Below are 13,920 nucleotides of genomic sequence, written 5' to 3'. Positions count from 1 at the left end.
CAACTGTACGCTCAGTTCAGGTACTAAGTGTTAAAATGCATGTCTGTAGATGAGAATACCAAGGTGGAGGTCTTGAGGATGATTTCAGCACAGCTATAGATATATAAGCATTGCTTATAGTGCCTAAATGGGACAATTGTTTCACTTGCAAGACACAAGCAGTCCAGTGTGTGACTCTCCTTTGTGCTCAGCTTCATATAATATGTGTCCTGTATAAATACCTAAAACATACAGGGACATAGGAACAGAAATGCAGGGAAGTGTGTGTCATGTTATTCTTTGGAGTGGGCAATAGATTGTCAGGTTTATGTAGCAGTACTTTCACTATGATTATAAAAATCATCAGTTGTTTTTGATTCTGCAGAACCTGAGAGACTGGGAGACCACACACATCAATGCTGCCGAAGTGCTGGTACCCCTACCACTGCCTGGCTCTAGGAGAAATAATGTAGAGTTTGCTGAGAGTTAGAAACTGCTAGTGGCTTCAGCATAAGCAACTCTCAACTCTTGCCTTTATTTGTTCTCTTCAGAGGCTGGAAAAAGCCCACCTGGCTTCCTGTCTCTCTGTGTGTTTGCACTAAAGAGGTATTATTTATTAAGGATATCAATCTTCTGCATGCTGGTTTCATTCTGGGCTTCCTTGTAAATTATTAAGAGGCTAAATTATTTTGAAAACTTATTTCAGTTGTCATCTTTTAAATTGCTATTTCAATTGTAGTTGGAGCATGTAAACCCAAAAAATTTCTCCAGGAACAAGAAAGACCTAGGCAAATCTCTACCACATATTCTCCTCCTGTGCTTTCTATACTGGCCAAAAAGGAAATCACAGACAATATTCCTTTAGCAGAATGGCACCCCCTTTAAATCTATTAAATTTGTGTCTGAAAGAAACCTAGCAATCTAGATAGCCTGACATTAGGGTGCCATATCTGAAAATCCTTTTGCTATCTGTGATTTCAAATACTTTCTTTCAAAGCCTGATTTTGAGTCTGCTTACACCAGCCCACCCCTAGAGCTGTCCCCTGTCTTAAAGCAAAGAAGCTATAGGACTGTAACAATGCTGCATTAAAAACAGCCCTTTTGCACACAGTCTAATACAGCATCACTGGAAGGGAAAACCCTCTAAGGTTAAGCCTGCTGCTTTAGATGTCTCCTTGTATCACTAGATATCAAGACAAAGGTATGTCAGATCACATAGTGTCAAAATCTTATTAATGTCATAGCTGAGTGATTACAATGTCAATATGCTTGCTTTTTGTGGTTTTTGCAGTGCCTGAAGTCAGAATAGTTAAGGGTGTGGGCAGGAAAATCTTTAATGCCACAGATCAGAGCTGGTGAGCTGAGCACCATGGCTATCAGACTGGTTAATTAAGTAGCAGAAATCATAGGAAAAAAATCGAATGTGTTTAGAATTAAATTCTACACTCTTTTCCCTCTCAGCTCTATTTCCTCTGAAATTTCACTTCCCTTTGTTCACTCTTTTCTCCTCTCTGTATTATTTTGTCCACCTTCGAATGAAAGAAAAGGCAGAAAGGGGGGAGGGAAAGGCAAGGCATATCTATCAGCAGTGCCTTGCTAGCAGAAGAAAGCTAGAGGCTCACCATTCCTACTCCCTATGAACAATGAGTTTAAGTTACACTATTATTAGTAACCCGACAGTAGTGGGGGCTAGCACTGCAATAATTCCCATGTTGTGGAGCTTCACATCACAGAATTATAAATAAACAGCTTTGTGAGGGTCCCCTTTATTAAGCAAACCATGTTTGCCATGTACTCTTTTGAAAAATGCATGTCTTTCCAGCTGCAAAGATGTTTTATAAACCTACTGAAACTACTGCAGAAAATTACCTTGCTTGATAATGTTCCTCCTACATGTACTCTCATCAGAAAGATGAACACATGAATAAATAATGATGAACCACATATATCATGAAAGGAAACTTCCATCTGCTCTTTCAGGAGGCAGAAGGGAAGAGAAGGAAGGGAACAAGGATATCTTTCGAACTAGCACATGCTCCTAACCACCACAATAAGAGGGTTCATGTGACCAAGCATAAGCACTGATGCTCTCTCCATATACAGCCTCCCTCATGAAACATTGTCCCTCTCTCTGCAGCCTCCTACTGTATTTTTCAAACCACAAAATGAAGATTTTAGTCTGGCTACAAAAGCATAAAAAGTGAGTTGTAAAAAACCTCAGAGAAACAAATTATATGCTCTCATGAAACAAAGAATGCACCACTGATAAGGATGTTTTGCTTAACAAACCTTAACCAAAGAGTCTGTTCTAATTATTAAGAGTTATTTTTACGTTTTTTACGGGGGGGGGGGGGGGAGGGGAGGGGATGTCCTTTAATAATAATAATTTCTGGATAAAAATAACTGTATACATTTGATTTCTTTTTGGCATGCTCCTCCTCACACAAGGAAATCCCCAAAATCTGCTTGCTCACTTATCCTTCAAATTAGACACCTATGAGGCAAGGAGGGAGGATTCTTCCTTAGCTGTACAAATGTTTCCATCATGGTGTTTGCTCTGTTTTGTCTCTGTCAGCAGCTACAGGGCAACTTCAATTCCTATTTTTAATGGAGACACTACACAGATGTTTGTAATTAAAATCTCAGCTCTAACAAGGAAGGAAGGACAGATGGAGGAACAGATTTATCAATCAACTAGCTGCATGAGACTCGATGATTAAATTCTCCAAAAGCTACATCCAAAGTATAAAAGTGAATTTCAGGATGAGATTCTACGCATTGGATAGCCTGTTGCAGGTACCAATAGAAGTAAAAAATACGTGACATCTTTGCCTTCAATGAAGAAAAATGCACACCAATACTTCCACGAATAGGTCACAGCACAAGGCAGCATATTAAAGTTAGGCAGCTTGGAACCCCTGAGTTCCTGAACTGGATCCGGTTCCGAGCCCTGGCACATAGCTGGTGGATTTATCCAAGCTGTTCCCCTGCTCCCCCTTTCTGACTCACCCTCTCCAGGATGCAACCACTTCAGTAGCAAGGTTGCTGAAAGAGTTTGATGTCAGTGCCGGAGCTGCCAAGTTTGTTGTTTGGCGTCTTAATACAAATGTCATACACTCACATCTTTGTGTTTTGTATTCAGCCATTCCGACATTTTCCCCTGCCTCCTCTCTTACTTGTACTGACTGAACTTAGTACAGGTCCCAGGGTGAAGGGTATTCTCAAGCTTTAGTTTTTCAAAATGTATAACAAATGTTAGTCCCATGGAGTAAAATCCTTTTTCCAAATTTGGTTTAGTTTATTAACATCAAATCAAATTTGAAAGCTGATAATTTTATATGCAGGAAATGGAAATGTTTCATGTTCCTTTTAAGCAATCTCTTAAGAGTGCTCTTAAGTGAGCTGAAATGCCTGCTGTGAAATTCCACCCTTTGCTTATTGAAAGAGTACATCTACACATAAGGAATTCTTTAATCTACTGGTATTTTCAGTGAGCTTTGCTATCAGAGTAGCTTCAAGAAAACCTGATCTAAAAAAGATCACATTTTTAAGTTATAAGGGACTGGGGCAAAGCTAAGAATGAAACTGCAGACCTGAAATTGTGAATTACATGATCTCTAAATATAATCTTTTCGGTAAAAAGTAGGCGTTTTCCTTTGCATTTTTGAAATGCAATACAGAAGCAAAAGAAAAGGCCTGCCTTTTGAAAATGCAATACAGAGGCAATCTAAAAAAAAAGATGTGTCAATTCTATTACCTGGAATTGCTATTCACTGATGCCTTCCGCAAAGAAAAAAAATGTAATAGTTAATCTTTATTTGACACATTGTGTATTCAGTGAATAGCACTTGGAATTTAACACTTGGATAAACATTTAACTATCTGGCACTAACTAAATACATCACTATTAAGGGGAATTTATGTAAAATATAATCCCACTAAGCAGCAGTGATTACCATTCAGTATCATTAGGGTAACCCAGTTTACTGGGAAATAGTCCAACAAAAAGCAGTCACCTTGATTTAGTATAGTTATACTATAATAATATATTATATACAGCACTTAATGAAGCAACATTTCTGGATGATGTGTGTACAATATCATGACAAGGCAACAGCCCATGAGCCAAGATGCAAAAAACATCCTTCTTCAGCAAAAAGAAGGAACACTTTATAACACAGTATTTGAGCCAAAACTCCCTCTTAAAAAATATTCATCAGGATCCCCAAAGTTTAGCAGGCCATTTGACTAGAAATCTTTGCAGGTAAGCTTAATGGCCTGCGATGGGCTTGACTGACTGAACTGGCCCAACTCAGTTTGAACCCCTGGCTCTTTTACAAGAGATGATCTGTGTCAGAAGCAGACTAGAGATTCTTGCTGGTCTGAAATGGGGGGTTTTGGTTTGACTGCTTCCTAGCAGCCACTCAGGTACCTGCATTTAGCTTGTTCTTTTTTCTGTCAAAAATTTTATCTTTATATCTGTTTCTCCCTTCTGCTATTTCTCTCCTTCCTCTAAAATAAAAATCTTACATTCCACTGTGTTCCTTGTTACTCATCTGCTTAGTTTTATTTCTTCCTTTTTCATTTCTACTCCCTCTCCCTCCCTCGGTTCAAATAGATATTAAATGCATTATGCCCACTCCACTGAAGTCCAAAGATGCTGAATCAAGATTTAGTAGTAGCTAAACAGACACTAGTTCATATCTCCAATATGTAAAGAAAACAAGTCCTACAAGGTACTGCGGGTAGCTTAGTGCTACTCTTAATATTTTTGTAGTCTCCAAGCCAAATCAGGAATAATAATAAAGTCCTAAAATCTTTGTCATAGGCTAAGGACACCATCTTCCTAAAGAATACTTTAATCTCAGCAGAGAGCCATAAATTTCAGTAGACAGTTAGCAATGATACTGTTTCGTTTTTATCTTATTGGAGGAGGATGTTCTAGCTTTCATCTGCATATTACCTTTTCATGGATAATGCCATAAATGTCTGTTGCTTGTTTGAATGTCCAGGCTGAGACACTTACATGTCAGGACTAACATGCAGGCCCATGTCTGCTGGGTCTGAGTATACATCCATGGGTGGCCCCCTTCTCCTTCCAAGATCACAGGTGGGAGACATCTAACAGGGTATGCTGGAGAGCACACCCGAGGAGGATCAAAAATCCTCCTGGAAGAAAGACTGCTGCTAAGAAGAAAGGGTGATGCTAAAGATCAAAGAGGAATAAGAAAGCAAGGAAATGCTATTTGTCAGTGAACTTAATTCTACTAGTTACCAGTTGTTTTAATAGGCCACTAATCCAATTAGTACCATTGCCTACTCCATTGGTTGTGCTAAGCTCTCTTGATGTGCTTATGCACTGCCTTGTGTTGTCACAGCTTATGTTTGTAAAGTGTGTTAAAGCTGCAGGGGTGCTGAAAGCTCTTTTTTTATTTATATGAAACTAGTGTGGCTAGAAGTTAGAGGGTCAGAATAGGGCCTGTAGACAGTTACTGTTTTAAGCTTTAATACTATGCAAGCATTCACATTCAGGAAAGCATTGTTTGTTGGCCACAATCTGCATGAAATGACAGTCGCATCATTTTACTCTTATTCTGCTCAAAGAGTTTCTCCAAAACAGAGAAGGGTTAGTGTGCTGATGTTTAGGAATATTTTTGCTTGAGCAAGCTCTGAAATGTGGAGCTTTTTCTCCGTGCTCCATTCCATGAAAGGGAATGGAGAAAGCTTAAGATGTCTAACCAATGGGAAAAAATGAAGTGATTTCAGTTGTTTGTGCCTTAGAATAACTCTGCTATGACAAAAGGTCCTACAACTTAATTTTTTCTATGTTTGGGGCAGGAAGATAGATATTTTCATGCTAAATGTGAGAGGGCTGTGGAAACAAAAGACGAAATGAATGCTTCTTAATCCTCTGTGTACTAAAGAGGTACAAGGCTTCACTGAATCAGATGGCACTTAGTGTTACCAGTTAAGCAGACAGCTGCCTACCTGATGCTGCAATCAATAAATAGGAGTACGAACACTATCAAGAATGTCCAAAAACTAAATAGATAAAAATAGGCAAAGCTCGATTTTTCTGCTACAAATCAAAGGCACTAATAGGTTCAATAATACATTTTAAAATTTCAGGTTTTTTTTTAGTTGAGCTCTGAATTAAAGCATTATAAATGTCTAAATTCTCCATGATTTTTCTGCTCCAGTAGAGGAACTGTTCCATCTTCTATGGCCAGTAAAGATCAGGAAAAGGAACATCAAGTATAGGAAGCATGAGTACTAACTAAATTCAACAACATATGGAAGCCATGGCTCTGAAGAACAGAATAAAATTAATTTCCAACTCAAATATAACCTCTGTGTAAACATATGGTTGTGAGAACTGGAAACCCACCAAAATAATTAAAGAGAGAAACTAGATGCCTGTGAAAACAGGTGCCTACCAAAGATGCAGGGCATTCAATGAAAAGTTTCACCACTGAGGAAGGAATGTGAGAAATCTGCTGTCCCTGCAGATATCCAAGATTTTCTTAAGCACTCCAGATGCTATTACATGCTCCTCTGGGGTGCCATCAGATACATTTCAGAAAACCCACTGGTGACTTTCAAGAGAAAAACTGAACAAGAAGCTTTAGGTAGGGGGGATGAGCCCATGGTCCTTACACCATAACGCTGGAAGAGCAGGAAGTGATGGCAAAGGCTTACTACAAGTTGCTCAAGGAATTTGTAACAATGTTATTTTCTCTCATACAACACAGCCAGTATATGTATTCTAAACAAAGAAGGCTCCAGCATACAGCCAAAATACCATCTGGGGAAAAGCAAAATACTATTAAGAAACTGTGTGCATTATGGGAAGAAAAACGACATGCTAAAGTAGCCTTTGAATAATGCTGAGATCTCCAGTTTCAAGCATGAATTTAAGATTTTCATGTGTCATGTGATGGTTCTTTGAGTAACCAGGTATCAGCAAAGCTCAACAAGCAGGAAACAGGGCATCTTAGCCAGCCACATCTTTAAGGTAAGGTGCATTATTTCAAATCTTTCCAATGTTTCTAAATCCTTTTCAAAACTGGGACCTTGCCCTCTTACTTAAGCTTTTCTTTATTGCTGTGATTTTGCTTAACCATTTTTACACCCAAACATGTAAACTCATTCTTAGTTTCCTATAAAGTATATGTAAAAAAATACTTCAAATGCATGTGCCAGCCTTTGCACTTCAACTACATGTCAGACATTTTCAGAGCCAGGTGCTGAAATCTGGGATTAGTGGGCATTTTCAGCCTCTTACACTGAGTACAGCAGAGCCAAAAATACCATTCTGATTTTTCAGATTTCTCATTTATCAAAACTGGGTTATTTATGTCTGCTATAACTTCTTGTATCTGAAACACAGCATGTTTGCACTAGCAGTAACTTTTTGTTGTTGTTAGTGCAATAATTATGTCCCAGAGAGCCTGCTGTTTAAAAGAAAACCTCTATTTCCTTTTTGCTTTCTTTCTCTCTGGCAGTCCTTTCTTGTGGACCTCTACCTGGGGATCCTAGGATATGTGCACTTTTTTGATAAGCATAGTATTTATGAAAGAGCTCTTAACAGGTATAAATTCATGTACGCTGATTGAAAATGGTGGCCAATATGTTTTCTCTTGTAATTCCTTATACAAGACAATTAACCAATTGTTCCCAATATCAAATAGTAGTACATACCCATATTTTTCTTTGGGTGCAAGATACAAAATAAAGCAATTATACTTCAGAATATGCTTCATTCCAGAAATGTAAGCATAAGATCTTTCAAATTACTTCTCTTCAGTACGTGTCTTACTCATTCTTTTGAGCAGTTTGTGCCTTTTCTGACTGTTATGATCATTCTACACTCCTTCCAGTCTGCTTCCAGATCAGCAAAATTCTTTCTAGACAATAACACAGCAATCCATGTCTGTACAGAATTAATCCAGATTCTATGGAGCAGACAATGGAGTAACTTGTTTTAATGCATAGTTGTTAAAAGAAAACGCATGCAATACATGACTTCCACCTCTTCATTGAATCTGGTTTTTGCTGCTAATAATGCTTATGGATCATGTACCCCAGCCTTTCCTTAAAAATCTGAACTATGCGAAGTTTAGCAGATGGTAAGCGCTTGCAGGTGGAGAGAGATCACGTATTTGTGTTTTTCTTTCAGAAGCAAGGTGGACAGCATCTCAGCTTATGTGAATGAGGTAGATCCACAGAGGTGAAAGGAGATCTTACACTACCTGTGAATCACAACTAATGTTACTGCAACCTTACGGCTCCAAAGTCCCCAGATATTCCAGTCAACTTCACTGGGAATGCTGAGGGAACTCCACACAAGATGAGGTATGTCATTATTCTAAAGCATTTCTAATGCATGTTTATGTCTTATTCTTCTGTCATTGTTGTCTCTTTCATCTTAACCTCCTCAGTTTTCTCTAGTGCCACAAGCTAGACCATATATGACTGGCCTCAGACAGAAGTGCTGGTGACAGACAAGAACTAAAATATCTGCATAAATAGGAATATTTATTGGAAATAAATAGGAATATATATTGGAAATATACATTTCCAAACAATGCCTCCTAAGGAAACCATCTGTGCAGGATTTTCAGATGATTTTTCAGACCCAGATCTCAGATGTGGAGAGCTATGCAATTTCCTCCTAGACAAACTGTAGTTAAAACAATTTGAATTTGGCTTGCCAAATATTTGCCAGCAGTTATCACACTCAGCTGAATATTTGCCTCACCCTCCTGTAGTATAGCATATGTGTGTGCATGCACCTTAATTTGACTGGTGTGACAAATGGCAGAATAGCTCCTAAAGTCAGGCAGGAGGTATCATGTTCCAGGGCATTACACCTGTCTAGGATTATCAACAGATCAGCTTTGAGAAGGAGAGTGAAAACCAAAAGAAAACACAGCAGGTTGCATAGAAAGAAACAAAAAGTTACAATATTCATCATAACTTTGTCATCTCTTTCTATACCGCAGAAAAGATGAGAAGAAAGTAATGTTTTAACATAATGAAGATTTAAAGGATTGTATGCAGAGTAAATGGAACTGTAATTTTCACTGTATTCTTAGAGGCTAGAGAATTTAACTGACATTTCTGCAGCAGCCACAAGCCTATGTTGCATGCAGATAGCAATTAAAAACAGCGTAATGGTCACTGAAACATTCATGTGTACATGCAGTATGCAAAACTGAAGCTGTCCTTTGCTGAAAATCTCAGTTTGTTGTAGTAACATGGGGTTTAACTACTGATTTTGGCTGGCAGTAGATGGGAGTGGGTTGCATTCGCATATTAGTAATGTACTAAATTTTATATAAGATAAAATAATATTTTTATCTTAATGCAGTGAATAAAACTTTAACTTCTGTGATTTACAATACTACCATGAACTCCCAACAAAATCACAGTGCTATAAAATTCTCTTAAAATATTCCTTGCATGGCTTTTTTTCTCTCACATTAATATGATGATTTACTGAGCTATAATCTAAATGTATACTTCCTTAATTTAATCATACACATGGAAATATGCTAAAAGAGAGCACAAAAATTATTTGCAAAATATTATTTAAATTACCTCTACATTACAATTAACAGGTACTTTAATATAAACAATTTTTTCATTTCTAATTATTCTTGTATAATTATTTATACACAGACACAAAGGTACAGTGTATCTCATAACGAGGTATCATGAATATGGTAATATACCCTGTAACTAAAAATCAATCAGTCAAATCCATATTAAGATGTTAACTGGATGGATGAGAGCTATGAAAAGGTGTTTAGAAAGCTGCTTCTGTATCTATTTGTTGAATCAATCTATTATATGCAATTTACCTCAGTTTCTGAAGTCTTTTGAATGTACTGCTATTCTCATAAAATTATCTCAAGCCAGAAGTCTGTTCCCCAGATCATGAGACAACCTTGAGAACTAAATCCTGGTGTCCAAAGAAACGTGGCAAAACTTAGGTATGGAAGTGTCCAGTTCCCTTGAAACAGAATTGATATTCTAGTTCCTAAATTACCAGCAAACTGTTTAAAAAACCTGTCCTATCTGATCCATCTAATTTTCAGTGCATTATTTTAGTTGCCCTCGATCTTGGGCAAATGTAAATATGTGCAGATATATATCATGCAGCAGCTCAGCGGGGCTATATCCATGTTACTGACTTAGACACAAAGATCATGGGAAACTGTGGAGAGAATAAATTTTCTAGAACTACCCCAAAGACAGAGGTCAAAATCCTAATAATCTGTTTATCTGATATGGCAGCTACAAATCTAGAAAAGAAAAGATTTTGGAAGGAAGAGCAAAGCCCTAGACTGAGACAGAAGAGAGTCATCTGGTTGCACAGAAGCATCAGTAAGTTTGATGTTGTGCTGGTTTGTTACATCAGTAAAATTATTTTGCATCTGCCAGACTTCTTCTGTGAAACAGCTGTGTCACCTTCATAGGCAAAAATAGCAAACTCTGCTGTTTACACAAGTAAGTTGCCACTTTTCATACGATCTTTTTAGTACTTATTGTTTAAGCATTAGACTTAAAAGTAGTGGAAATAAATCCAATTGGAGGTTGGATTAAAGTATTGGATATACCTTATAAATAAATCCATAATAAAAATGATTCAGCATCTTCAAGAAATGGTTTCTCTAAACCCCAAAGATTTTATTACGTTCTGGCTGATATAGCCTTCTAAAATAATGAGAATTAAAACCAGACTACTACTAAAGTAGACAATGTTATAATTCATTTTTGACTTGATCTGGATGGTGCTTATACTCAGTTGTGAAAAGCCTCATGAAGTATTTTAGACCAACTAATCCAAAAGACTTTGATTTGTAGAGTACCATCATGTGAAATAAAACCAAGACCTAGTAATAGTATGTACTAGTGTATTGCTATTTCCAAAGAACTAACTCTTTTTTTAAATAAATAATTTTTAATCATGGCTTGTACCTATCCTGAGAAGTTTTTCAACCTGAAACTGTACACATTTTTCTTCTGGCATGATCTGAAGGACTAAGAAAGTTAAACTCAGAAAAGTCTTATAAACTGTCATCTTCATTTACCTTATCTTTCTGTCTACTGGGAGTGGGGACAAGCATTCTAAAGTTTGCGGTGAAAATGACATCTTGTTCCATTCTGATATTATTTTCACCATAATATATATCAAACTTGGACCATCTTTGGATATCCAGCCTAGTTCTGCTAACTGAAACTCCTGGAATTAAGAAATCTGTGATCAGAAGTGTGAGGAGAAATACATTGCAAATGGGAAACTATGCTCTTTCAACCAGATTTAGCAAGCAGCTCCCTTATTGTTCCCTCCATCTTGTCAAGCTTATTTCTCCATCCGTGTTCCTTTTTTCTTGAATAATCAATTCAAAAAATAATTGTGCTACTTCATCTTGGAAAAAGGAACGGACCACAGCTCTTCCAAATATTCAGGTATTTACCTGTCATTGTGTTTGTTGCTACTAGAATGTTACAGACATATGGGTTAAAAACCCTCAAAACTCAAGAGAGCCAATCTAGCAGCCTACTGCTTGAGTCAGTCTTTCTACCACATTTTAATTCGCTGATCTCATATGATTTAAAATTTGAAAGGTCCATACAACTTACTGTTTTGTGCCAGAGCTTGAAGCAGACAGTCCAAGCATCCCTCCAAGCTATCTGCTGTGCTGTCAGTGGATGTTATCTTCAGCTTTTTCAGGGCTTCACTTAAATTGTCTGCTTGACAAAAGAAAAAAGAAAAAAGAAAAAAAGAAATCAGTGTCCTCATCAATTGGGTAACAACACTATAGTCTTGAATGTAAATAGTTGGTATACAGTAAACAGTTCCTGTATCAATGAAGAAGACATGTATGGGCTGTGTACTGAGGATACAAAAAGCCAGGAGTAAAAGCTTATTATTTTAATTATTACATTAAATTTCAAATTTATATATACATTTATCATTTTGCATCTGAGAACAGGATATCACAGCAGTTGCTTTATGAAATGCCACTGAACAGCAATTTATCCATCAGTATTTTCTCAGCCTTGCTGGTACAGAAAGCAAGCCATTTCTTTGCTTCTCCCCTTGTGCGTGGGAATAAAATAGAATGGAAATAAGCATATCTTAATCTTCTTCATCAACAGAGGCAAAATGATTGAAAATGCCAATTTCTGCATGCTGTGTAGGCTTCCATCTTGACTATTCACAGATGCCTCGTGCTAAGCTTACAGCCTTTTAAGAATTATGCCATTTTCCACCACAATGTTGCAAGCATCATTCTTAATATGAATTGTGTTAACTCTTTAAATTCAACTGAACCATAAAAACAGATGGCATCTTCTTGAAATAAGAAAGTTCCGTTGTGGATTTCAGGTAGTTAACTCTTCCCTCTTTTAAAAAAACCCACCACCACCCAAATGCAAATGACACTACATCATTCTCAAAAGACACCTATCTTCCCAGTAAAGGCTGGGGTAGTATGATCGTGACCATTTTGAGGATTCTATCTACTCAAGAGCAAGGTTTAAGTGCTGGCAGCTGCCGCCTGAGCCTCTGGTAAGCCCACTGATGACTAACCTCACTCTGAATGGACTATTCTTCTAAAAATGAGTGCTGATTCAGTTTCCATGCCAACTCTGACAGTAAGGAGAAAGTGTTACTCAAAACAAATAATGTTAAGTAGTGTCTCACTGTCTTTTATTCCCAGTGGCTGATCAAAGAGCCTTGACGCAAGCCCAACACAGCCATAGGTGGAGTTTCTTTCCAGTGCATCACTGGTATCTCCTGAGCCTGACTGGCAGCCAGTGCTGCCTTAGAGCTTCACACCAGCGTAGGAAGCCTCCTTCATAGGTGAGCTGGCACCTGCTGTGCTTTGCCTCCTCCTCACTTGCCTACATATGGGATGGTGCAAAGGAAAGGAGTGGAGACACAACAGGCATCTCATGAAGAGGGCAGAATCTCACTCCTGGAGCTGCTTTGCTTCTTAGCCAAAGCTGTGGCTTTTGTTCCACCTCCAGTTTTTATTAGCATATGCTTTTGTAGTTCAATATCCCATAGAGATAAAGGTAAGATACTTAATTTTGAAGTGCTCAGTATTTATATATGAAATTGATTATATGTCTCTATGACGAGGCAGTTATTTTGTCTATTCAGTGATTAACATGTTCTTAGCAAAACTACTATAGCCAGGAGTGTCAGTAGTCCTAAATGCAGACAGCCAGCAGCGTGCTGGCAACTCTGCAAAAGCCTTTTGGGCAACCACACTTGGTTGTGGCTCCTCGAAATCTTAAAAAGCTTCCTCCCTACTACCTCCTCACTATGCTGAACTGCCACCTTCTGGAACAAGCTATCAGGGAAAAAAACCCTAAATTTTATTCCCCCTCATACATTACTCTCTAGCAGGGTTACTGCAGCACTTTTTTTCAATCACATTTAGCCTACATAAAGTTGAACATGCACTGCAAAGTCTCATTGCTTAAAAACATTATTCAGGAGGTAGCAGTGTCAATTGTCACAGGTGTAGGGTACTCAATGACCAGCCCCAGTACTACAATTAACATTGTGCATTCCACCTCCTCTTATCCCTTCTTCACCTGCCTCCTTCTCATATTCTTCTCTTCAGTTTTCTGCTAATACAGCACTAATTCTCTTCCCTCCTTACAGGCATCTCATCTCCTTGTATATTCACACACTTAACTTTGAAGCTATAGCAACACTTACAGTAAGAAGACTCAATCTACTATATATATAAAAAGCAAGGGTTCCTATAAATCTGGAGAAAAAGAAAATGCAAAGATAAGAAATTCACTGTCACACCAGATTTTGCAGACTGTGAACTGAGGCTATTGTCAGAGAGCACACCCAGACTTTATTTCTCTCTTACATCCATCTTCTACTTCACTTGTGCTCAATAA

At 37.8% G+C, this 13,920-nt stretch overlaps 1 protein-coding gene across 4 annotated transcripts in view; it reads right to left on the bottom strand.

The window, feature by feature from the left end:
- The window catches only part of RAP1GDS1 (Rap1 GTPase-GDP dissociation stimulator 1), a 90,750-nt gene that overhangs the window by 46,986 nt on the left and 29,844 nt on the right, over nt 1–13,920 (bottom strand). For 3 of the 4 annotated variants that reach the window (XM_042049724.1, XM_042049727.1, XM_042049726.1), the window contains exons 1-2: nt 11,959–11,989; nt 11,632–11,739 (exon numbers count right to left, since the gene is read on the bottom strand). In XM_042049724.1, the coding sequence (XP_041905658.1) occupies nt 11,632–11,739; nt 11,959–11,974 (124 nt within the window). In that variant the 5' untranslated portion in view covers nt 11,975–11,989. Of the gene's footprint in view, nt 1–11,631; nt 11,740–11,958; nt 11,990–13,920 lie in introns of those variants that run through there. The other variant, XM_042049725.1, reaches the window with a different exon arrangement.

This window comes from Corvus kubaryi, unplaced genomic scaffold, assembly GCF_017639235.1.
Source record: "Corvus kubaryi isolate FWS band 111438036 unplaced genomic scaffold, C.kubaryi_AGA036_p1.0 71, whole genome shotgun sequence".
Taxonomy (NCBI): domain Eukaryota; kingdom Metazoa; phylum Chordata; class Aves; order Passeriformes; family Corvidae; genus Corvus; species Corvus kubaryi.
The sequence above is the reverse complement of the archived record's forward strand: the minus strand, read 5'-3'. Positions and strand labels throughout refer to the sequence as shown.